The 23,848-nt window shown below is 43.3% G+C and overlaps 1 protein-coding gene across 4 annotated transcripts in view; it reads right to left on the bottom strand.

Moving 5' to 3' along the window:
• Positions 1-1,969: 1,969 nt before the first annotated feature.
• Ak7 (adenylate kinase 7) overlaps positions 1,970-23,848 on the bottom strand; it is an 80,251-nt gene continuing 58,372 nt past the window's right edge. For 3 of the 4 annotated variants that reach the window (XM_052738896.1, XM_052738897.1, XM_052738899.1), the window contains 4 exons: positions 23,565-23,762; positions 21,912-22,132; positions 4,101-4,259; positions 1,970-2,122 (listed from right to left, as the gene is read on the bottom strand). In XM_052738896.1, coding sequence (XP_052594856.1) covers positions 2,084-2,122; positions 4,101-4,259; positions 21,912-22,132; positions 23,565-23,762 — 617 coding nt within the window. In that variant the 3' untranslated portion in view covers positions 1,970-2,083. Of the gene's footprint in view, positions 2,123-4,100; positions 4,260-21,911; positions 22,133-23,564; positions 23,763-23,848 lie in introns of those variants that run through there. The other variant, XM_052738898.1, reaches the window with a different exon arrangement.

The raw sequence follows: 23,848 nt of genomic DNA, 5'->3' as shown, positions 1-23,848 counted from the left end.
CAGTTTAAGAATTAACGGTGGTGGCTCACACCTTTAATCCCAGCACTCGGGAGGCAGAGGCAGGTGGATTCCCTGTGAGTTCAAGGCCAGCCTGAGTTCTTACACTGAGAAACCCTATCTCAAAACAAACAAAAACAAAAAAGTTAATCCAGTTGGGCAGGTCAAGGTCCTGATTACAGGACCACCCTTAGGAAGGAGGAACTATCCCCTAGTAAGATGGGTTCATCTTAAAATAACTGTACTTTTCCTTCCTAAAGTCTCCATCCCTGGCACACGCCTTGTGAGCCGCATGAGGTTGGGCAGGGTATGCTCACCCTTCTGAACCGTCATTAGAAACGCCCAACTGTTCCTCTTTCTTGTCTCTCTTTTCAGCAAGAGCTTAAGGACGGAGCTTTTGAGGTCCCTGGTACTTAGGGTTTGCTTACTCTTTCCCTAAGGCTCCCTCCCCACCATGTCTGTCTGCCTCCAGTTGGCTGACCTTCATGCAGGCTTATCTCAAATGGCAAGGCTTTTCCTCCCCTTCTTCCGGAGATTTTCTTTTTAAACTCTATCCTTGAGCTTCCATTTGAGCCTTTTCTTAAATTCTCTTATCAATGAGACAAAGAATCCCAAGAAGGTCCCCTAGTGTCCCTGATATCCCATGGTGACTCCCTATAGATATTCACTCAGTTCTTTCCTGCCTTTTCATTCATAATTGGCCAAGAAAACTAACCTGATCCTAGGTGCCATCACTAGGGATGTTACTCAGGTTTTGTTTGTTTTGTTTTGTTTTTGTGGTGGTGAATGCCTTTAATCTTTTTTTTATGTAAAGATATTTTATGTACAACTACAGGAGAAATAATACACAGATAGCCTGAACATAAAAACAGATTGTAATTTAAAAGTCTAGGGTTATTTTAAACAGTAAAATATTTTCTCTGTAGAAAATAGTATAAATGATAACATTTCCCAATAAGCCCTTTTAAGCCAAATGATAGTTGAATAATACATATATTGAAGAAACCTAAGTTGTGTAAGTAAGATTCCTATTCCCTTCACTGTTGGATTTACAGCAGACATTTTTCTATAGGCTAATCCATATTCTAAAAAGAGTTTCGCTGTGTAGCTTTGGAGCCTGTCCTGGAACTCGCTCTGTAGACCAGGCTGGCCTTGAACTCACAGAGATCCGCCTGCCTGTGCCTCCCGAGTGCTGGGATTAAAGGCTTGCAACACCACGGTTTTGTGTTAGGCAAGCACTCTACCATGTGAGCAAGATCTGAAGCTACCCTTAGGATGTGAGCAGTGGTTCTTAGTCCTGCTTTCTGGGTGGGATCTTTCTGCTGTTGCATTCACAGAGATCCACCTGCCTGTACCTCCTGGGATCAAAGGTATGCACCACTACTGCCAGGCAAATTATTTAAATATTTAAAAAGATCTCTCTCATACACTCACATATATGTATTAAAACTAGCCTGCTTAACCAGTAAAAGAAAGCAATTTCTTCCTCAGGATAATACTAGACAAGATTTTACAGGAGTTTTTCTTTTTTTATGGGGAAAAACATAGTTTGTGCCTATACTTAAGAATTAATTTGTGGCTGGTCGATGGTGGTGCCTGCCTTTAATCCCAGCACTTGGGAGGCAGAGCCAGGCAGATCTCTGTGAGTTCCAGGCTAGCCTGCTCTACAGAGCGAGTTCCAGGACAGGCTCCAAAACTACACAGAGAAACCCTATCTCGAAAAACAAACAAAAACCCATTAATCCCTGGGCTATGCATGTATGTCTTATCTGTTTAATTTTTTCTTTTTCTTTCTTTCTTTCTTTTTTTTTTTTTGGTTTTTTTTCTGTGTAGCTTTGGTGCCTTTCCTGGAACTCACTCTGTAACCCACTGCCTGGCCTTTAATTTTCAAACATTGTTTCAATAAAGCAGTGGTCACTCGTTCTAATATAGCTTTTTAATGATTCTACTTTATTAAGATTCCCCCTCACCCACGCACCCCCCCAAAAAAAAACCCTAGAAAAGCATTTTCAAAAGCAGTTTTTCAAATTGCAAGTTTAACTTGAGCTCTCCCTGTGAAGCTCCACGATCCACCATTGATGAATCTTTACTGCATTTCAGGATTGTTCCTGAAGAGATATTCTGCCTACAATAGAGAGAAAACAATTGATTTTTCATGTTTGAAGTCTTGGTGTGGAGGTGGGGGAGGCATGTGTGTGTGTACACCAATATACAGTTGTGCGTGTGGCAATCGGAACACAACCTCAGGTGTCAGTTCTCACCTTCCACACCTTTGCCCCAGACAGGCCCTCTGTTGTTGGCTACTGTGTACATCAAGTTAACTGGACTGTGAGTTTCTGGGGACTCTTCTGCCCCTGCCTCCCATCTCACCATAGGAGTATTGGGATTAAAAAGACAGGCCATAGCACCCAGCTTTGTATAGTTTCTGGGCTTTTGAACTCAAGTCCCCACACTTTGAGTAGCAAGTACTCCACCCATTAAGCATCTCCCCAGCCAAAAGTTAGCAATTTACAAAGCATTTATTGCCATGAATTTGTGCTAGCAGTGTTTAAGAGTTTGAGAGTGCATAAATTCTTTCCTTCCAAATAAACGATTAAAGAACTTCTACAACATTAGGCAAAAGAGCATGACCAGAAGAACAGGACGTGAACCCTCACTCCTAGTTGAAAAGCTATTGACAGTTGGTCACTGCTAAAGGAGGGGAGTCAGTTTTCCTTAGGGACAGTCCATGGTGGGTTGCCCATGTCCCTAGGGAAGCACTCATCGGACTCAGTGGGTTATCAAAAGAAACAAACAAACATGACATGGAGTTGGAAGGGAGTGTGGGAGAATGTGGGATCTGGGAAGAGCTGGAGGCTAAGAGGAGAAAGTAGGATCGGAATACATTGTGTATGTATGCAGAGTTCTCAAAGAATACATATATATACAAAAGAATACTCGAAGGAGGAGAGAGAATAAATCTTAACTGTAATCCATGAACGCATTAGAAGCTATTTCCTAAGAAATGAGATGTGCATTTTCTCAAACTCAGTAAGTTTTTTGTTGAATTCCGCCATACTTCAATTTCATATTTTAAAAAATTAAATCTTGAGGCTCGAGAGATGTCTCAGCAGTTAAGAGCACTTGCATATATGCTGGTGATTCATGTATTCTGTGTTAAAAATGCAATTGTTTTGTGGAACTGTTTATGTAAAAATGGAATTATGTACAAAACTGGTTTTGTGTTACAAATGGAACTGTTTAAACAGAAAAGTTTGGGTTTTCTAACTAGGCTTGAGATTTTGCTTAAAAAATTATAAAGAAAAGGGAGAGTTAATATTCCTTAGTCTATTTAATTTAAAAAATATTTTGTTATTTGAGTGGATTAATGTTATGTTTTGTTAGTAAGAAATGCAAATGGGTATACTAAAATTTAAAGTGTAAAGAGTTTTATTATAAAACTTCTTTTGGATGTTTTGCTAAAAGTTTTCAAAGTGTGTTAATGGTTAGATTGAGAATATTGCTTTTCAATATGGGTTTGTAGGAATTGTATAAATTTAGGTTCCTCTAACTAGGTTTGAGATTTTGTTTAAAAAATTATAAAGAAAAAGAGGAGTTATGAGGTTGAATTATGTTTGCAGAAATTATGTTTAACCTATTAATGCACCCTGGTTTTGTGGAGTTAAGGAAATATTTAAGTCTGCTGTGAATACATTGAAGTTTTTCCTATGTTCTGTTAGCAAGAAAATTCAAATGATTAAGAGTTAAAGTTGTAAGACGGAGAAAATTGTTAACTATATATAGCACCATATATGCTAATTCAAAAAAATAAAATAAATAAAAAACAAATAGTAAAATGTAAAAAAAAATTAAATCTTGAGGCTTGAGAGATGTCTCAGCAGTTAAGAGCACTTGCTGCTCTTGCAGAGGACCTGGGTTTGATTCCCAGCACCCACACAGGTGCTCATAACCCCTCCTAAAACTCCAGTTTCAGGGAGTCCAGTGCTCTCTTCTGACCTTGTAGGCACTGCACATACATATCATGTACATAGACACATGCAGGCAAAACAACCATATACATAAAACAGATACAACTTAAAAAAAATGCTTTAAGGAAATCTTACCAGAAAGTCCACGGGGTCTTCAGGTCTCACCTTGCAACATTCATTGAGCCCCTGCATCAGTGTGGGCATCACGTAAGTCATCAGGTAGTTTCTCAGGGGGATGGACTGAGCCTCCAGCAGCTCCCTCTCTTCTCTTTTTACTTCCTCTAGCCGTTTACTCTGGGGACATAGAGCACATGGGCACGGGGAGATGCAGAGTCCGAAAAGCAAGAACATGAGAGCATTCGAAATAATTTATTTTAATTTTTATGTGCTTTGGTGTTTTGCCTATAAGTGTGTCTGTGTGAGGGTGTCAGATCTTGGAATTACAGACAGTTGTTAGCTACCATGTGGGTGCTGGAAATTGAACCACAGTCCTCTGGAAGAGCAGTCAGTGCTCTTAACCACTGAGCCATCTCTCCAACCCCTTATGGGGCATTTTGAAACATATTTGTTTTTGTTCATCCTCTTCTCCAACCCTTCTCCCTCATCCCCCTGCCACTCATGTGCATTTGTGCATGTGTGTTCATGTGCACATGTTTATGTGTGTGTAATTGTGGGGAGGGGAGGTGGAGGGTGGATGTGTTGGCCAGAGGATAGTCTCAGATGTCATCATCAGGAATGCTGTCTACCTACTTTGAAACGGGGACAGGATCTCATTGACCTAGGGTTTATCAATTAGGGTGGATTGACTGACTACCAAGGCCCAGAGACCCTCTCGCCTCTGCCTCCCCAATGCTGGGATTACACAAACATGCTGCTGTGCCCAGTGTTTTGATACAGGGTCTGGGGTAGCAGCAGTGAGGAGACAGAGACACAGCTTTCACACTGCCATCAGGAGCAGGAGGAGTTCCCTTAATAGAAGAGTTATATTTTTATTTTAGTAATGTATATGTGTATGTCTGTATGAGTATATGCCATGTGAGTGCACATACCCAAAGAGACCAGAAGAGGGCACTGGATCTCCTGGAGCTGGAGTTATGGGTGGTTACCAGCTTCCTGTCTGGATCCTAGGACCCAAACCTGAGGTTGCTGGAAGAGCAGCAAGTAATTTTTTTTAATTTATCTTTATTTTATGTGCATTGGTGTAAAGGTGTCCAATCCCCTGGAACTGAAGTTACATACAGTTGTGAGCTGCCATGGGGGTGCTGGGAAATGAATCCAGGGCCTCTAGAAGAACAGCCAGAGCCATCTCTCCACCCCGTAGCAAGTGATCTTAACTGCTTAGCCACCTCTCCCGCCCTAGTCCTTAATCTTTTAGGGACCAGTTTTTGGGGGAGGTTTTATCAAAGATATCAAGAGAGGTCAAACAAGAGAGTTACTGAGAACCAGAGAGTTTGGAAAGAAGGGAATGCCCAAGTGTGGGTATGTGATTCTCAAGGGAATCTGGAGGAGGAAGGCATATCCAAGTATCCTACAGGTTCCTCAAAGGGGAGTCACACAGTGATAGTAGCAATAGCCATAGTCAACATTTCACTAGCTCCTGAATTATATCTCAAAAGGTTGCTAAGAAACATTTTTCTGTTTCTTGTAAGTGAAGCCATGAGAATCTGTTAAGAGGGGTATCAAGGATTCATTAAGACACAAAATGGGGAGAAAATGCACTCAAGGACACAGAACAAAGTAAACAGCCACCATGGTCCTCCTTTCTGCCTGGAGTGAATGGAACCAGCAGTTCCACCTCCAACCACCACCAGAGAGAGAGCGAGAGAGAGCACAAGCTCTCTCCTCAGTTTTAACCAGTCACATACCCAAAGAAACCATGCCTCTATCAAGCCAGATACCCCAAGGCCACTGACAGAGTGAATTCCCACGCGGTGTTTGCGGATCAGTTTGAGAAGTATTGGAGTCTTCCCGATGAGCGGAGTAGGTTGCTGGCAAGATGGCTCTGTAGGTAAGAGTGCTTGTTGCAGAAGCAAGAAGACAGTTCAAATCCCCCAGATTCGACGTAAAAAGTCAGGCATGGGGGCTGGAGAGATGTCTCAGTGGTTAAAAGCACTGACTACTTTCCCAGAGGACCCAGATATGATTCCCAGCACCCACATGGCAGCTTACAACTGTCTGTAACTCCAGCTCCAGGGAAATCAATGCCTTCTTTTGGCCTCTGTGAACACCAGTCACACACATGGTACATAGACATACAGGCAGGCAAAATACCCATACACATAAGATAAAAATAACTCTTAAAAAAATGTTTTTTAAAGCCAGGCACAGATGCATGTGTACTGTAACCCTAGAGCTAGGAATGAGTGGGTACAGAGACAAGAGAGGCACTGGGGTTGGTTGGCTACCAGCCTAACTTCAGGTTCAGAGAGAGACCTCCTCTCAAGGGAATAAAATGGAGAGTGATAAGCAGGACACCTAACGAACACCTTTGGTCTCTGCATGCACACAAACACACACTTACACAGATATACACATGTATACAGACACATATATACACACACAGACACACACATACAGATACACACACACACATGCAGGCGCACACACACACACACACGCACATGCAGGCACACACACACACACACACACACACACACTTGCGGGCAAAGATTCAGTAGGCTTCAGCAATGAATCCATGTGGTCCTGACCTCTTCCTGTGGGAGATTTTTAGTTACTGCTTCAATACCACTAGTTGTCGGACTTTTTAAATTATTTATAGCTTCTGGATTTAATTTTGGTAGGTCAATTTTGGTAAGTCATATGAGTTTAGAAATTTATCCATTTATTCTAGGGTTTCCAGATGTTCAGAATATATATTTTCAAAATAGTCCCTCATGTGTGTCCAGATTATACTGAAGTCTGTGGCTGCAGCTCCCTTTTTTTTTTTTTTTTTTTTTTTTTTTTTTTTTTTTTTTTTTTTTTTGGTTTTTCGAGACAGGGTTTCTCTGTGTAGCTTTGCGCCTTTCCTGGAACTCACTTGGTAGTCCAGGCTGGCCTCGAACTCACAGAGATCCGCCTGGCTCTGCCTCCCGAGTGGTGGAATTAAAGGCGTGCGCCACCACCGCCCGGCTGCAGCTCCCTTTTTTATCTCTAATGTTATTAATTTGGTTCATTATCCCTTTCTCTTTGTTGAAGGGTTTGTTAATCTTGATCTTTTCAAAGGACCAGCTTTGTAGTCCTATCTGTTGATGCTGTTCTTTCACTATTTTATCCATTTCAACCTCGATCTTTATTTCTTGCCATCTGCAGGGGTTGGTTTGGCTCCTTGTTTCTATAGCGCGCTGAGGTCCGTCATTAGGCTATTTACCTGTGGCCTTTGTTTGTTTATTGACATATGGTCTCACTGTGCAACCCCAGCTGGCCTGGAACTCACTGTGTAAACCAGGATGGCCTTGAATTTATAGAAATCTGTTCTTCTGAGTGCTGGGATTAAAGGTAAGTGCCATCATGCCTGGCTGTACAGTGTTTTGGCATTTTGTTTGTCTGTTTTGGGGGTTTTTGTTTTTGTCTTATATGAGCATCTCTAGCTCTAGACCTTCCTCTAGCCCAGAGGGTCAAGTAGGTTGCACTTTGATTTTCTTTTGACTCAAGGCATTTCTTAGTTCCCTCCCTGATTTCCTCAATGACCTGCTGTTCATTAAGAATTGTGTTGCCGGGCGGTGGTGGCCCGATGGGCGGTGGTGGCACACGCCTTTAATTCCACCACTCGGGAGGCAGAGCCAGGCGGATTTCCGTGAGTTCAAGGCCAGCCTGGGCTACCAAGTGAGTTCCAGGAAAGGCGCAAAGCTACACAGGGAAACCCTGTCTCAAAAAACCAAAAAAAAAAAAAAAAAAGAATTGTGTTGTGCGGTCTCCACATATGTCTGTGGTTTCTGAGGTTTCTCTTCCTTGTGTTTTCTAATCAGAACTCCATTGTAGTTCTGATACAAGGAATTCTTTGAAAATTCTTAACAAATTTGCATTTGTTAAGGCCTGCTGTGTGGCAGGCAATTTTGGAGAAAGTTTTTAGAGAAAGTTTTAGAGACGTGCTACTGAGGACAATGTGTACTCCTTATCTGTTGGATGGAATATTCTGTAAATACATGTTAAATCTGGTTGAGCAGTGATAGAGTTTAGCAGTGATGTTTTCTTGGTGAGTTTTTGTTTGGAAGACTTCTCTAAACATGAGACTGGGGTATTGAAGTCCCTCACTACTGTTGTGTCAGGACCTGTGTGACTTTTTATGCCTTTTCATGTTTATTTTTATAAAGATTTACGATTGTTACATCGTCTTGATGAATTGTTCCTGCTATTATATATAGTGTTCCCTTTCATCGCCTCTGACTAGTTTTAGTCTGAAGTCTGCTTTATGAGATATAAGAATCACGGTGTTAGCTGGGTGGCGGCGCACGCCTTTAATCCCAGCACTCGGGAAGCAGAGCCAGGCGGATCTCTGAGTTCAAGGCTAGCCTGGTCTACAGAGCTAGTTCCAGGACAGCCAAGGCTACACAGAGAAACTCTGTCTCAAAAAAAGAAAATCCTAGCCGGGCGGTGGTGGTGCACGCCTTTAATCCCAGCACTCGGGAGGCAGAGCCAGGCGGATCTCTGTGAGTTCGAGGCCAGCCTGGGCTACCAAGTGAGTTCCAGGAAAGGCGCAAAGCTACACAGAGAAACCCTGTCTCAAAAAAAAAAAAGAAAGAAAATCCTGAGAAAACAAAAATGAATCGTTGTGTCAACTTGTTTTATGGCCTTCATTCACTTGCTAGATTAATTTCTACCCTTTGGCCCTGCTTTGTTTTGTTTTTAATTTTTTTTTTCCATTATATTAATTCATCGTGTCTGTGGGGTGGGGGGCGTGCACACCTGCATGGGGCCATGGTGCATTTGTCGAGGTCAGATGGCTACCTGTGTGAGTCACCCTCTGCTACCATGTGGGTCTCAGGATCAAACTCCAATCACCAGGCCTGTCAGCAAGTGCCTTTGACTCACTGAGCCATCCCACCAGCCCCACTCAGATTTGGGGAGCATTTGCTAGCTAAGTGAGTTTCTTGGAGACAGCGGATAACTGGATTTTGTTTTTCACCTCAGCCACTTAGTTCATGTAGTGGGTAGCTGTTCTCGCTTTGACATGGAAGTACTACCCCCAGTGAGGCTTCCTGTAACTGTCACACCTACCTATGACAAGCCCCTGAGGCAGGGCAGAGAAGGGAGCCCTTAAGACCCGAGATCCGGATGTGCTGGCTCTCTTGGTTCCTGGTGTTCCTGGAGGCTAGATGGTAGACCAAGCGGAGTTCTCCAGAGAACCCAGCTGGACTGCACCTCACCTCTCCCGGATCCTGTAACCAACCCTTTTACTAGCTGTAAGTTACCCCGCCCCCAAATAAACCTCCTTTTTAACTATGTGGAGTTGCCTTAATAAATCCTCCAATAAGTCTGCATCGTTTTTGGGTGAGGTGAGGCCATTTGAATTTAGGGATCTTTTTTTGTTTGTTTTTCCAGACAGGGTTTCTCTGTGTAGCTTTGTGCCTTTCCTGGATCTTGCTCTGTAGAGCAGGCTGGCCTCGAACTCACAAAGATCAGCCTGGCTCTGCCTCCCGAGTGCTGGGATTAAAGGCATGCGCCACCATCGCCCGGCTGAATTTAGGGATCTTTATTGAGACAGGTTTGGTGTTTCCTTCCACCTTGTGAGTTGATTGATTGGCGGCCACTGGTGTTCTTCTTCCTCCTCCTCCTCCTCCTCTTCCTCCTGTCTGTGTGTGCTATATAAACTAATTCTTTCATTACCACAGATACTCTAGGAGGTAGGCTCTGCCTCTACCTTCATTTTACTGATAGGAAAGGTGAGAAACAAAGATCAACCCAAGTGGGGACACATACCTGTAGAGAATGAAGCAGGATTTGAACTCATAGCAGCAAAATTTGAGAGACCAATAGAAGCTATTTCCAGCTTCTGTCACACAACTTTTGTGGAGGGAGCCTCCAAGAGCCAAGGAGAAGAAAAACAGGAAACAGCCCCGGTCTGGTCTGTGTCCTTGAGTGTACGTGCAACTTTATTACATCTCTTGCAGCCCTAGTTCCGTCCCCTCCCATGGCAGCCCTTTTTTGTTCAGCTTCACTAAGATATGAAAGCACCCAGTCAGAATGTAAATCGGCCCATGTGGGAGACAGAGAAGCCAAGAATATATAAAGGGCTCTGATCCCATGATACCAGTCACTCTGCCTTTGAAGAAAACCCCCCAGGGATGGTGCTAGTACATAGTACATAGTACACAGTACACCACGTCCTGTAAAAGAGCCTCAGGTCCCATTTCTCTGTTCAGGAAGCCTGCAATTCTCTATGAGGAGCTCTTAGAAAATAAGAGAAAGGCGCAGTGCAAACACCCGCAGAGAAAATGAGCAGCGTGAGGAAAAGAAAATCCTTCAATTCCTAACGAGCACGGGCAGATCTGTCAGATCCCTGTCAGAGAAATGGATAAGGTCAGATTGGTCATCAGCAGGGACCCAAGTATCTAACACCCAAGAGGATGTGTGACCCAGCTTACCCTTTTCGGTGGTTTGCATGAGCTGTTCCCCATCCTCTTGGGTGTTTGATCTTGGGTCCCGGCTGATGGTGAGGTTAGGGAGGTTTGGGACGTAGGGACTTATTGGAGGAAGTAAAGACTTACTTCACTTGAATTTGCTCTCTCAGCTTCCTGCTTGTGGTTTGGAACGTGAGCCCTCAGCTCTCAGCTTCCAGCTCCTGCTGCTAGGTCAGCCACGTGATAGACAGCATGCTGTCTCCACCATTATGGACCCTAACTATGCTGGCTGATTTTATGCCAACTTGACATGAACTAAAGTCATTTTGGAACAGAGAACCTCAATTGAGAGAATGCTCCTAGAAGATTGAACTGTGGTACATTTTCTTGATTGATGACTGACATGGGGAGGGCCCAGTACACCGTGGGTAGTTCCACCTCAGGCAGGTAGTCCTGGGTGCTATAAGAAAGCAGGCTGAGCAAGCCATAGGAGTAAGCCAGTGAGCAGCACTCCTCCATGACCTCTGCATCAGTTCCTGCCTCCAGGTGCCTGTCTTGAGTTCCTTTGATGATGGATTGTGATGTGGAACTGTAAGCCTGAAATAAACCCTTTGCTCCCAAAGTCATGGTGTTTTATCACAGCAATAGAACCCCAACCAAGAACAGTAGCCCTCTGGAACCATAAGCCTAAATAAACGCTTCCTTCCTCCTCCTCCTCCTCCTCCTCCTCCTCCTCCTCCTCCTCCTCCTCCTCCTCCTCCTCTTCTTCTTCTTCTTCTTCTTCTTCTTCTTCTTCTTCTTCTTCTTCTTTCTTCTTTTCCTGAGGGTTTCTCTGTGTAGCTTTAGAGCCTGGCCTGGAACTCACTCTGTAGCTCAGGCTGGCCTCGAACTCAAAGAGATTTGCCTGCCTCTGCCTCCCAAGTGCTAGGATTAAAGGTGTGCACCACCACCCCAGTCCCCCTCCCATGGTGTTTCATCACAGCAACAGAAAAGTAACTAATTCAGCCTTGCAAAGAGATAGTTTAGAAATAGGTATGAAAAGTTCAACCCTGTCTAGTCTGACTCAGCAACTTTAGGCTGTGGAGATTAATCAGTCCTTCAAAGTTACAAAGCACAGGCAGGGTAATAAAGGAACCAGGGTACTTTCATACCCAGCATTACAGAGACATTGCATTCTACATTGTAGAAAGGGATTTTCACATGTTTTATTAATAGCTATTACTGTTCTATTGCTATAAAGAGACACCATGACCAAGGCAAAGTTTATAAAAGAAAGCATTTAATTGAGGGTTTTATGACTAAAGAAGCTCCATTTGATGCTAGGCATCCATCTTGGTACCCATCAGCAGTTTGTTTCTGACTCCAGTCCCTGGAAGATAAGTTCACCAGAACCCTGACTCAGTGCATAGATATTCAAAGGTCTTTGTGTGGTTTTCCCCCTTTAAAAGTTCTTCCCCATACTTCTCCTGCATGGCAATCTCAAATTTGGTTCAAAGATTGTTCATCCTGCTAGCAATCAATAAATTGATAGCAGGATGATAGCTAACCAATAAATCTTTTAATTATATCTTTTCCCAGGGGTCACAAATTCCATAACAGGGGCTGGCTTACAGTTCCAAAGGGTTAGTCCATTATCATCATGGTGGGAAGCAGACAGGCATGGCACTGGAGCAGTAGCTGAGAGCTTTACATCCTGATCCACAGAGAAAGAGAGAGAAACTAGGTCTGGCATGAGCTCCTGAAATCTCAAAGTCTACCCTCAAGGACACACCCAATCCAACAAGGACACACCTCCTAATTCTCACCAAACAGTTCATCAACTGGGGGCTAGGCAGGCAAATCACCACAAGAATGTACATACTATTTTTTTTTTTTTTTTTTTTGGTTTTTTGAGACAGGGTTTCTCTGTGTAGCTTTGTGCCTTTCCTGGCTCTTGCTCTGTAGACCAGGCTGGCCTCGAACTCACAAAGATCTACCTGGCTCTGCCTCCTGAGTGCTGGGATTAAAGGCGTGCGCCACCACCGCCCGGCTGAGAATGTACATACTATTAATGTGTTTGTTCTGAGTTAGCCATCTCCTGCCCCCAACCCTGATGGCTCTGTAGGTGCACAAGGTTGACATCAGCAGCCACTAACTAGACTCAGTGTTTCAAGAAGTTTGAGCCCAAATATCCATAGAATGACTGCAGAACACAAGGGTGACCACGAGAGAGGCACAGACCTCATGAGTCTCAGAAATGTGGCTGGTCATCTGACCAGATGGGCATAATTGAGCTCTAAAGGGACAGAATGCTTCTTCCCCCCAACTCTATATAATTTGCTGGCTGGTGAGGACATGCAAGGCAGTTCCATCCCCACCCCTCTCATCCTGTCTCTCTCTTTACCCTGGGAGCCATTTCTCATGGGTTCTCTGCTGGTAGCCATGTCACAGGAAGAACAGGTGGCAACTGAAGGTCTAGGTGTCAGCCTGTGGTGATATTTATTTGCTTTAACAAATAAATCTTGCTGGAAGATTAGAGTGCAGAGGTAGCCACTAGAGGCCAGGCAGTGGTGGCACATACCTTTAATCCCAGCACTTGGGAGGAGGAAACAGGAAGTGATATGGCTGGGCAGAGAGAGGAAGTGATAAGGCAGGGTGGAGACAAGAATTTAGCCCTTTCAGTCTAAGGATTCCTAGAGGTAAAAAGTCTTTCTAGTGGCTGGCTGCTCTGCTTCTCTGATCTTTCAGCTTTCACCCTGATATCTGACTCTGAGTTGTTTTTTTTTTTTGGTTTTTCGAGACAGGGTTTCTCTGTGTAGCTTTGCGCCTTTCCTGGGACTCACTTGGTAGCCCAGGCTGGCCTCGAAATCACAGAGATCCACCTGCCTCTGCCTCCCGAGTGCCACCACCACCCGGCGACTCTGAGTTTTTATTATTAAGACCAATTAGGATTTGTGCTATATCAGCCCACCAGAAGAACTCTCTGATGGGTAAAACCTCTTTAAGCAAGGCCATGAGGCTACAAACTCCAGAATGTCTTCTGCTTCTGTTGTACTTTTACATGTTTACTGCTATAATCGTTCCCTGGTATCTGGCATGGCTATGGAGAGACGCCCCACTGCCTGTAATGTAGTGTGTTTATCTCATGAATACATCCCGATCTACTGGGCATTTATATCTGTGGATTGTCAGGAAGATGATTCCCCCTTAAGCTGTATTGTCTAAATGATGCAGAGTTTTTGATGAATAAAAATTAAATACAAGGATATGTTTCATAGTTAAGGCCTATGAGTTCCATTAGGAGCTGCTTTAGATCACAACTCAGATTTATGATTTAGGAAAACATTTGAGTCCAGGAGCCAGGCTGGCTCAAAGTTCTTTAATTTTATTGCTGAGAAATGCAGTCACAGGTCTCAACTTCAGGTTAGACCATACAGATGCTTTGCTAATGGTTTTTAAGATAAACAATCCCAAAAAAGCAATCTATAGTTCACAAGGATATAGCTGAGCTGTCTGGCTAGGTCATAAATACAAAACATCTCAATTATTGCTAGCTGGCAAATGATTAATTCCTTGCACCCATTCCTGACCTCATCTTTGTGAAAATAAATTCTGACTAGTCAGGGCTCCAGAAAATAATTTGACTCTGCAGCCCCAAATTAAGGGCTACAGGTTTCTTGTAATAGTCAGGAGTTATACACAGAGCTGAAAGTACATTTTAAGATTTGGAACATCATGGTGTCATGGTATATTGGAAAGTGCCAGCTGAGCTGATGCTAAAAGATTTACAGTAACTCTGGAATGTTGACCTGAGCCTGAACTAGAGAATCTGCAACATTCCTAGTGTCTCCATATCCTGAGACTTGAGCCAGCACTCTTCTAGCCTCTGAGATAGGAGGGGGCACCCAGATTCCTGACTACAGGGTGTTAGTTCAAAAATGTTGACATAGTCGTGATTCGGTTTAAATTGCCTTTCTCCTGCCTGGGAGATTGCAGGTCAAGAGGCTGAAGCAACTAATACACTCAGATAGGTTGCAAGTACACAATTTTCTCATTCTCTGGGGCTCATCGGCAGTTTAGGCTTGTGATTCTCTTAAAATTCCCTACAAGATTGCCTCTCAAGGTAGATAGTAATGCAAATAATTCTTTCTTTATAACCACAATTTGCAGCCTCTCAACAAGAGTTGGCTGAGAAAATATGCTCCTTGCCTGCTCACGACCAGTTACTTAGATATATGACATGTATGTTGTTGGGATGACTCTGTTTTTAATCATGTCTTTACCTATAATCACTCAAGAAATGAAATGCAACCTCTCTATGACTCTTGTATTGCCTGAAAGATTTTGTTGGGGTATATAAGCAGTGGGGAAGAGAGAATAAAGAAAGAGACCATCAAGAGAGTGCGTGAGAGTCGCATTCCCTAACCCCCCAGATAGAAAAGTCTCAGTCACACCGATGCTGTGGATTTCCCTTCGAGCCTTGTGCTGCCTTGGAGGCTGCCCCCACCCCCACCTCCAAGGCAACGATTGTTCTCAGATTGAACCCAGGTCCCAGGGCACCAGGTTTATGCAGTACATATTTCCCTTTTTAAAAATGTTAACTTGATGGCTCACAGCTATCATTAACTCTAGTTCTAGGGGACTCAACATCCTCTTCTGGCTTCTGCAGGCACTGCATGATGTGGTGCACAGACATACTGGCCGGCAAAACACCCATACACATAAAAACACAATAAACAGATTAAATTCCTCTCTGTGTCACTGGCCTCCGTGGTGACACACAGGTGTCCTGATCACCAAAGGTGTATTCCTCCATTGGTGAACAAAGAGCTTGCCTTCCTCCCTGCTTCCTTCTTCAGTATTTATTGAGTGTCTGACGTATGTCAGACTCTGTTCAAAACAGTACAAGTACAGCAGAGAACAACAAAGACATGCTCATGCTCACACAGCTTAAGTTTTCTGTGCCAAGAATGGGCAAGAAGAGATAAGTCCATAAAATCTACAGTACATCAGTCATAATAAATGTAAAGATGAAAGAAGTATAAATGGGGTTATAATGTGCTAGGGAAAGAAGCCAGAGTTGGTATTTCACATGTGGTGGCAAGGGAGTGTCTCGTTAGCAAACACTTTAGACAAATAAGGAAGATGTAGGAAGACTACATTATTTGAAATGGGAATATTAGAAGCAGCCAGGTCATATTGGACCTTGTGGGCCACAGTGACTAGTGCTGATTTTTTTATCCAATGATGTTGGGCAGCCCATAAGGAGTATCAACAGAGACTGGTCATGCTGGCAGTGCATTTTGGAAGCATCCTCTGGATGAAGTGTGTGTTGCAGAATATTCATTTGCACTGTGTGAAAATGTGCCACTGTGATTGGTTTAATAAAGAGCTGAATGGCTAATACCTAGGTAGGAAGAGGTTATATGGGACTTCTGGGGACAGAGAGGTCTTGGGGAAGAAGAAAGGCAGAGTTCCCAGCCAGATGCAGAAAAAGCAGGACATGCAGGAGGAGATGTAAAAACCATGAGTCATGTGACAGCACATAGACTAATAGAAATGGATTAATTTCAGTTATAAGAGGTACTTAGAAACAAGCCTAAGCCAAGGCTGAGCTTTCATAATTAATAAGAAGCCTCTGTGTCATTATTTGGGAACTGGGTGTATAGAGAAAGCATGCTACATATGGCATTCAATGTAGGGGCTCAAATATCCAAACATAGGGCTGGAGAAGGCTAAGAAAAGTTCTGAAGAAGGAGCCAGATGTGGCTTTCTAGTCCTGCAGTCTCTGAGGCAGGTTGGTGCTCAGCTATAGAGGCACAGCTACCCGCCACTGCCTCTGGGCTGGAGCCAGCCACCAACACCATACACCAGTGCCATGCATTAAGCTGAGCCACATGGCAGCTGACATAGTTCAAGATTTGTCTCACATGGTCAGAAAATGCTGCAGGTGCTCAGTAAAGACAGATCCAGATAGGAAAAAAACCTCTAGACAGGTTAGAGTGTGTTTTTAAAATGTGCGTAGGCACCTAAGTCAGAAGCTCATTTTTCAGTAAAAGGGAGACCTGTAGGGTCCTGGCCCCCATTTTGGGTAACTGTTGCCTTGCTTGCTGACCTTGACCTTGATATCCTCTCTATGCTAATTCCTTGCCGGGTTCCATCCTCCTGAATGCTTAAGGGAAGATCCTTGTCTGTGTATCCTGCATAATGGGCATTAACAGCTTAGATGCAAGATTGTAAAAAATTGGTAGCGAACTTCTACCCTCCAGGGTTCTCCCATTGTGCTGTAAACCTGTATTTAAGACCTCCTCCCTCCTTCAATAAATGGTATTTTGCATTAAATAAATAAAATAATAATAATAATAAATGTGTGTAGGCTTAAAAAAGTAAAGAAAATAGATATAGACAGTCATAGAAAAAGTAGTTTACAAATAATAAGATAAAGTCTTTAAAGAGAGAATAAAATAATATAAAAAGGATAAGCCACATAAAAATGGAAAATACACAGACAGTCTGGATCCTATATGGTGTCTTGTTGACTTTGAATTTTTGTATTGCTGATGAGTGAATGACAGCTGCTGGGAGACATGGGATTATAAGAGGGACTGCTGAATTAAAGCAGCCTATATATTTTAGGAATGCCTTAACTTTAAAATGGAATTCCAAAAATGTATTGCATTGGAGAAGAGGTTATGCTTTTGATTCCACAGGAAATGAAAGGCTGTGGATTTGTTCAAGGTTAAAGAGACTCAGGTTTGATTGGTGGAGATCTTATGAAAATCTTGACTACAGATATAAAAATAAATAAACCTAGGAAAACTACAAGACAGGCAATGAATATTTTACTTGCTCAAACATAAAACAAACAAACAAAAAAGTCATCTTTGGCTGGCTTGTATACAATAGACAGTCCATACTTGTATTAATGCAGACATGTATGTTACTTTTGAAAGTTTGTGTGTTTTCAGAGCAAGAGGACCAGATGTTGTGGAATATTAGTTAAAGATGTGCTACATTCTTTTATCCTGTGGAATATTTGTTTAATGATGCAAAGATGTGTTGCATTCTTTTATGTTGCATTTGTTTAACTCTGTAAAGCTGTGTTACTTTGCCTGTCTAGCCTGGTTGTTCTAATAAAGGTCTCAATGGCCAATAGCTTGACAGGAAAGAAAATAGGTGGGCCTGATAGACAGAGAGAATAAATAAGAGAGAAGAGGGACAGCAAGAAAAGGAGAAGGAGAGGAGGATGCTAGGGGCCAGCCACCCAGGCACAGAGTAAGAAGGAAAGAAAGGTATATATAATAGAGAAAGGTAAAAGCCCAGAGGCAAAAGGTAGATGGGGTAATTTAAGAAAAGCTAGCTAGAAACAAGCAAAGCTAAGGCAAGGCATTCACAAGTAAGAGTAAATCTCTGTGTATTCATTTGGGAGTTGGGTGGTAGGCCTCTCAAAGAGCAAAGAGTAAAAAAATTAAAAACAAAAAACTACAACCAGACACTAATGAAAACATGTGGCCCAGGTGATCCAGCCTCTCAGAGTGCCTCTGTTGCAGTTTCCTCAGAGTTCTACATGCAGAGCAGCTTCAGCGCTGCTGGCTGAGATGCTCCAGCCTCGCAGACTATTCTAGCCAGGACAGCAGATGAGCCTTGCACTTTCCCATTACACAGAGACTGGACAACAAATGTCACAGCTAGCTCTCCCAGGACTTGACCATTATCCTAATTTTCTCAGGGACCCCCAAAGATGCCATCACCCCAAGACAGCAAGAAGCAGTCTAGAGAACATGATGCCCACATTCCCAAGAGGTGGGCTGGGTGGTTTTTGGTCATTTGGTGGATTTTAGATGTTTGTCATTTGTAGCAGGTAGCCATTCCAGCTTTGGTCTAGAAGTTCCAACCCCCACTGAGGCTTCGGTAACTGTCACGCCTACAAGACAGGGCCAAGGGAGGGCCCTGAAGACCCGAGATCGGGATGTGCCACGTGCTCTTGCTGCTGGGAACCCAGACGCTAGAGGTGGACAGAGCTCTCCAGAGAACACCACGGGACTACGCTACGTCTTTCCCAGAACCCTCAACCTACCTATCCCTTCATTTGTAAGTTACGCCATTAAATAAATCTCCTTTTAACTACATGGAGTGGCCTTAATAATTTCACCAATAGTCATTGTTTTGAGAGGTTGGTTACAATTTGTTATTGGTAATGTCAGGGAAAAAAAAAAACTAAACAAAGGAGATTAGATTTAAGGATCTCTTTCTGAAGGGAAAATGGGGGATGTAGTATAGAAATGATGGGATAAAAGGGTGGATTGTTGAGTCTACTTTTGACCATTAGTCTCAAATATTTTACATTGGTATGGGTTTTTGTATATTGATACAAATTTAAGATCATTTTTGTTAGACTGTATATATGTTTCCATTCTTGCTTAAGGTATTATACCTATACAGCTCATTTGAAAATGTAATATAAAGTTTTAGTCCTTGAAAGCTATTAAGGATAATAATGGAATACAGGTTAATAGGTAGTCATATATAACAATGAAACTCATAGTCATATTAGGTATAGTTTCAAAGCCATACAGAGATGTATTTTAGATAGATAGGTGATCTTCAAACACTTCAAAGACCTACAGAATGCAGCATTTAAAATGTCATAATAGGGAGGAGGAGAGATGGGTCAGTGGTAAGAGCACTGGCTGTTCTTATAGAGGACCCAGGTTCAATTCCTACCACCCACATGGCAGCTCACAACTAACTGTCTCTTAACTCCAGTTCCAGGGGATCCAGACATTCATGCAGGCAAAATACTCATACATGTAAAATAATAAAATAAAAAAATCACAAAAAAGAAAAAATGTTATAGTAACATAAGGCTTTTCATGACAATGAGACATGTCTGCTCTTGACAGCACCAATCTACTTCAAAAAAGGGGTGATGGGCATTGAAGAGTCTCCATATAGTTTGCTTTCTTTGTGGAAAGCTAGTCATTTGGGCAAGAAACTGCCCTTACCTCAACTGCTGACAATATGCTGTCTAAATTGGACAACAGGACATGAAAGAAAGTGACTGCCGAACTTTGTCAAGAGACAAGGTAGGACAGTCCTTCAAAATTCCTGCTTCACAGAAAAGTCTGTTGCTGTGGGATGTCCTGTATGTTATGAATAAATAAAGCACTGATTGGCCAGTAGCAGGAAGGATAGGATAGGTGGGACAAACAGAGAGGAGAGGCTGGGAGATGGAAGTCTGGAAGGGACGCCAGCCTGCCGTCCAGGTGGCAGCATGTAAAGGCAGCAGGTAAAGCCACGGAACACGTGGCAACATATAGATTAACAAAAATGGGCTGAGTATAAGAGTAAGAGCTAGACAACGGTAGGCCTGAGCTAATGGCCGAACAGTTTAAATAATATAAGACTCGGTGTGTTTATTTTATAAGTGGGCTACGGGACTGCCAGGGCTTGGCAGGACCCAGAGAAAAAATTCTAGCTACAGTCTGTCAGACATTCTAGGTGTGTAGGTTGAGTGTGGATGCCCAAACATTACAAAGAAACCTGGGGTGACTATCCAGGCAGCCAGATGTCCCTGTTGTTTCTCATAGTTTTAGAAGTTGTTTGCTCTGCACTTTCTGTTTACTCAGGTAATATTTATCCTTCTCAGGTCTTTGATGGGGTTAAAGACTAGATAGTTATGGTTACAGTTTCCTTTAGTCATGAAAGAAAGTAAGTTAGCCAGGCAGTGGTGGCGTGTGCCTTTAATCCCAGCACTCGGGAGGCAGAGACAGGTGGATCTCTGTGAGTTCGAGGCTAGCCTGGACTACAGAGTGAGTTCCAGGAAAGGCGCAAAGCTACACAGAGAAACCCTGTCTCGAAAAAAAAAAAAAAAAAAAAAAAAAAAAAAAAAAGAGAAAGAAAAAGAAAAAAAGAAAGTAAGTTAGGTACAAAACTTTGGACTCATCAAGAGAGGGTAGATAATGGAGTATTTTCTCTGAATTCACCAAATACAAATGGACTGGACATTGTGAATGTAATTCTTATCTGATAATTATTCCTATTGTTTAGAGTTTATTATGTTAGAGTGAAAAACCTTTCCTTTTTATTTAGATAAAAAGGGGGAAATGTTGTGGACCATTCCTTTACACTGTGTGAAAATGTGTCACTGTGATTGGTTTAATAAAGAGCTGAAGGGCCAATAGTTAGGCAGGAGGAGGTTAGGTGGGACTTCTGGGGACAGAGAAGTCTTGGGGAAGAAGAATGTGGAGTCGCCAGCCAGACACAGAAGAAGCAGGACATGCAGGAAGAGAGGTAAAAACTACCAGCCATGTTACAGCACGTAGATTAATAGAAATGGGTTAATTTAAGTTATAAGAGCTAGTTAGAAACAAGCCTAAGCTAAGGCCGAGCTTTTATAATTAATAAGAAGCCTCTGTGTCCTTATTTGGGGGCTGATGGAACAGAGAAAGCATGCTACATGCGTGGAAATAGACTGGAGACAACAGGGGTTGACCTTGGAAATCTAGCAAAAAGCACTGACTGGAGCCAGACATGATGGCTCACAACTGTAATGCCAAGCAATTGGAAGAGTGAGGCAGGAGGATTGCCATGAATTTGAGGCCAGCCTGGACCACAGAGTGAGATGTATCCAAACAAACAGAAACTGATCCTGACCAGAAGTGGAGAGACAGATTTGAGTGCTAAGTTCAGAAACAGAATCATTCAACTTAGTGTTTTGAGGAATGAGTAGAGTAAGGCTGCCTGCCTAGGCTAGACCAATAGATAGTTAAAGAAGAGCCAATCAGCCGGGCGGTGGTGGCGCACGCCTTTAATCCCAGCACTCGGGAGGCAGAGCCAGGCGGATCTCTGTGAGTTCGAGGCCAGCCTGGTCTCCAAAGCGAGTTCCAGGAAAGGCGCAAAGCTACACAGAGAAACCCTGTTTCGAAAAAAAACAAAAAAAAAAAAAACAAAAAAAAAAAAAGAAGAGCCAATCACAAGGTTGCTAACAACACAATGTTATGCATTCATATGTAGTAATACATATAATGCTTGTAATCATTTTATTTATTATTTTATGTGTATGAGTGTTTGCCTGCATGTATGTGCACTACATGCATGCAGTACCCACAGAGGCCAGAAGAGAGCATCAGATCCCCTGGGACTGGATTACAGACAGTTATGAGCTGTTATGTGGGTGCGGGAACTCAAACCTGGATGCTCTGGAAGGGCAGCTGGTGCTCTTACCCACTGAGCCATTTGCAGCCCATATTATGACTTCCAATGGCAATGGCTCCTTATTGGTACCATGTAAAACACCGTGGGTGCCTTCTTTAAACAGCACACATGACAAAAATAAAGCCATCTAGAGCCTCTGCTGCCTAAGCGTCTTTGCCTCCCCAGCCCTAATCTCCCGTATTCTCACACTCACCCACTCCTCCCAGCGGCCTATCCTCTCTGCCATCTCTACGGCTTCTTTGTGTTCACGCTCTGCTGTCTCAGCAGCCTCCTTGGCCAGGCGTTCCTCCGCAGCCTTTTTCTCTACTTCTGCCTTTTCTTCATCTGTTAAGCCATAATTCCGAGGCTCCCCAATCTCTTTGATGAGCTGTTTGATAGCAAGTCTGTTCTGGGCATCTTCCAGTTTTCCTACATCTTTAAATGCCAGAAGAGGGGAGATCTACACATAGAGTCTAGATATGTCTGTCATTAGAAAAGACATTCTACACGTGTGTGTGAGAAATGGTCACATCAAAGCCTCATTTTCCAGTTGGCAGTGAGGTTCAGAGTTTCATTTCTCAGGGGCAATTACAATGGAGTCTCAGAGTCAGGGGTGGGAGGATTTGGCCTTGGCTCTTACAGTTCTTTTTCGGTTTGCAACAAGGTCTCACTAACGGCCTTAAATAGACTGGAATTCACTATGTAGACGGTTACCAGGCCTCTGCCCTGCATGCTGGGATTACAAGCAAATGACCCTTATGCCCTTTCTAAGTTCTAGAAGCATCATCGATCTGAGCAGATGAATGAGGGAATGGACTATACTATATAGTCTGAATTTGTTTTCATTTTTGTCTGTGTACATGGTATGTGTGTATGTATGCGTGGTATGTGCATATGTATGCATGGTCCATGTGTGGCAGTACACATATGTTGTAGGCGCACAGATAAATGTGTGCACATGCAGGTGGATGCCTGAGGTTGACCTCAGGAGTCTTCCTTAATTGCTCTCCATCTTACTGATCAAGGCATGGTCTCTTGATTTAACCCGGAGCCCACTGATAAGGTCTAGTTTAGCTAGCCTTCTTGCTTAGGTAACCTCCCTTCCACAGCTGGAATTACAGGTGGGTCACCTAACGTAGCATAAATGTCCACATGTGGAGGTAACAAGCCCTTAGCTTTCACATGTGAAATGTGCCTGATGTGCAAAAAGACATGTAAATGGAGGCAAATCCCAATCACTACCCAGAGTGGAAAACAGGAAGACGGGATGCGTAGACTGTCTCCTCAAACTGTGAGGCAAAACAAACCCTTCCTTTCTCACTCCTCAACCCCAGAAGACATGTCAAGATCCAGAAAGCCATGGGGAACTCAGGGGTTCACAAGGTCAAGGGACACCAGATTGCCATGAACTCTAGGATCTGGAGCTACACGTGAGGAAGAAGAGGAAGCTAAGGTGTGTTGCTGCCTATGTGGTGCCTGGGTGCTAAGTTCTGAGGGGTAGTTCTGGGGTGAGTTGACCAAACTTTAAGGCCAGGAGAAGTCTATGTTGAGCATCAGTGCTCAGCAATGAAACAGGGCCAGAACCCTGCCCAAGAAACCCTGGGGAATGCTCAAATCAGCCAGAAGTGAAGCACGCTTCTTTGTAGGAATAGACCAGTTTGATATTCAATCCTGTAACCGTCTCATCTATTTCTGTATAATAATAACATCTCAACACCCTACCCCCGGGTAAAATGGCTGTCCTGGAGAAATCCTGTGGCTTCCTGAGCTGTCAGTTACATTTTATACCCGGGGGTCCTCCCTCAGCCCTACAATCCCAGGCCCTTGTGCATCAGGGTTTGCTGGGATCTTGGAGGTCACTTCATACCAATATGTATTGGGTGGATTTCAATTTCATCAAAGTAGTTGAAGACCGTCTCATCATCGGTGTTGATGTCCCGGTAGTTGCTCAGAGACCGGAGGAATCTGTCCTGGCTGTAGTGAGTTCCCGCCACAATGCTCTCTGGGAGGTTCATGACGCGCTCCTTCAGAAAGTCGTCAGAGGCATCCAGACCACACACAAACTCTGGGAAGAGGGAGAAGGTCTATGATCAGCAAGGCACAGTAGGGATGGATGGCCACGGCTAACCAACACGTCTGGTCGGCAGCTGA

The sequence above is a fragment of the Peromyscus californicus genome, unplaced genomic scaffold (assembly GCF_007827085.1).
Source record: "Peromyscus californicus insignis strain IS unplaced genomic scaffold, ASM782708v3 Scaffold_15__1_contigs__length_86483966, whole genome shotgun sequence".
In the NCBI taxonomy this organism is placed as follows: Eukaryota; Metazoa; Chordata; class Mammalia; order Rodentia; family Cricetidae; genus Peromyscus; species Peromyscus californicus.
This window is presented reverse-complemented; position numbering and strand designations above follow the sequence as displayed.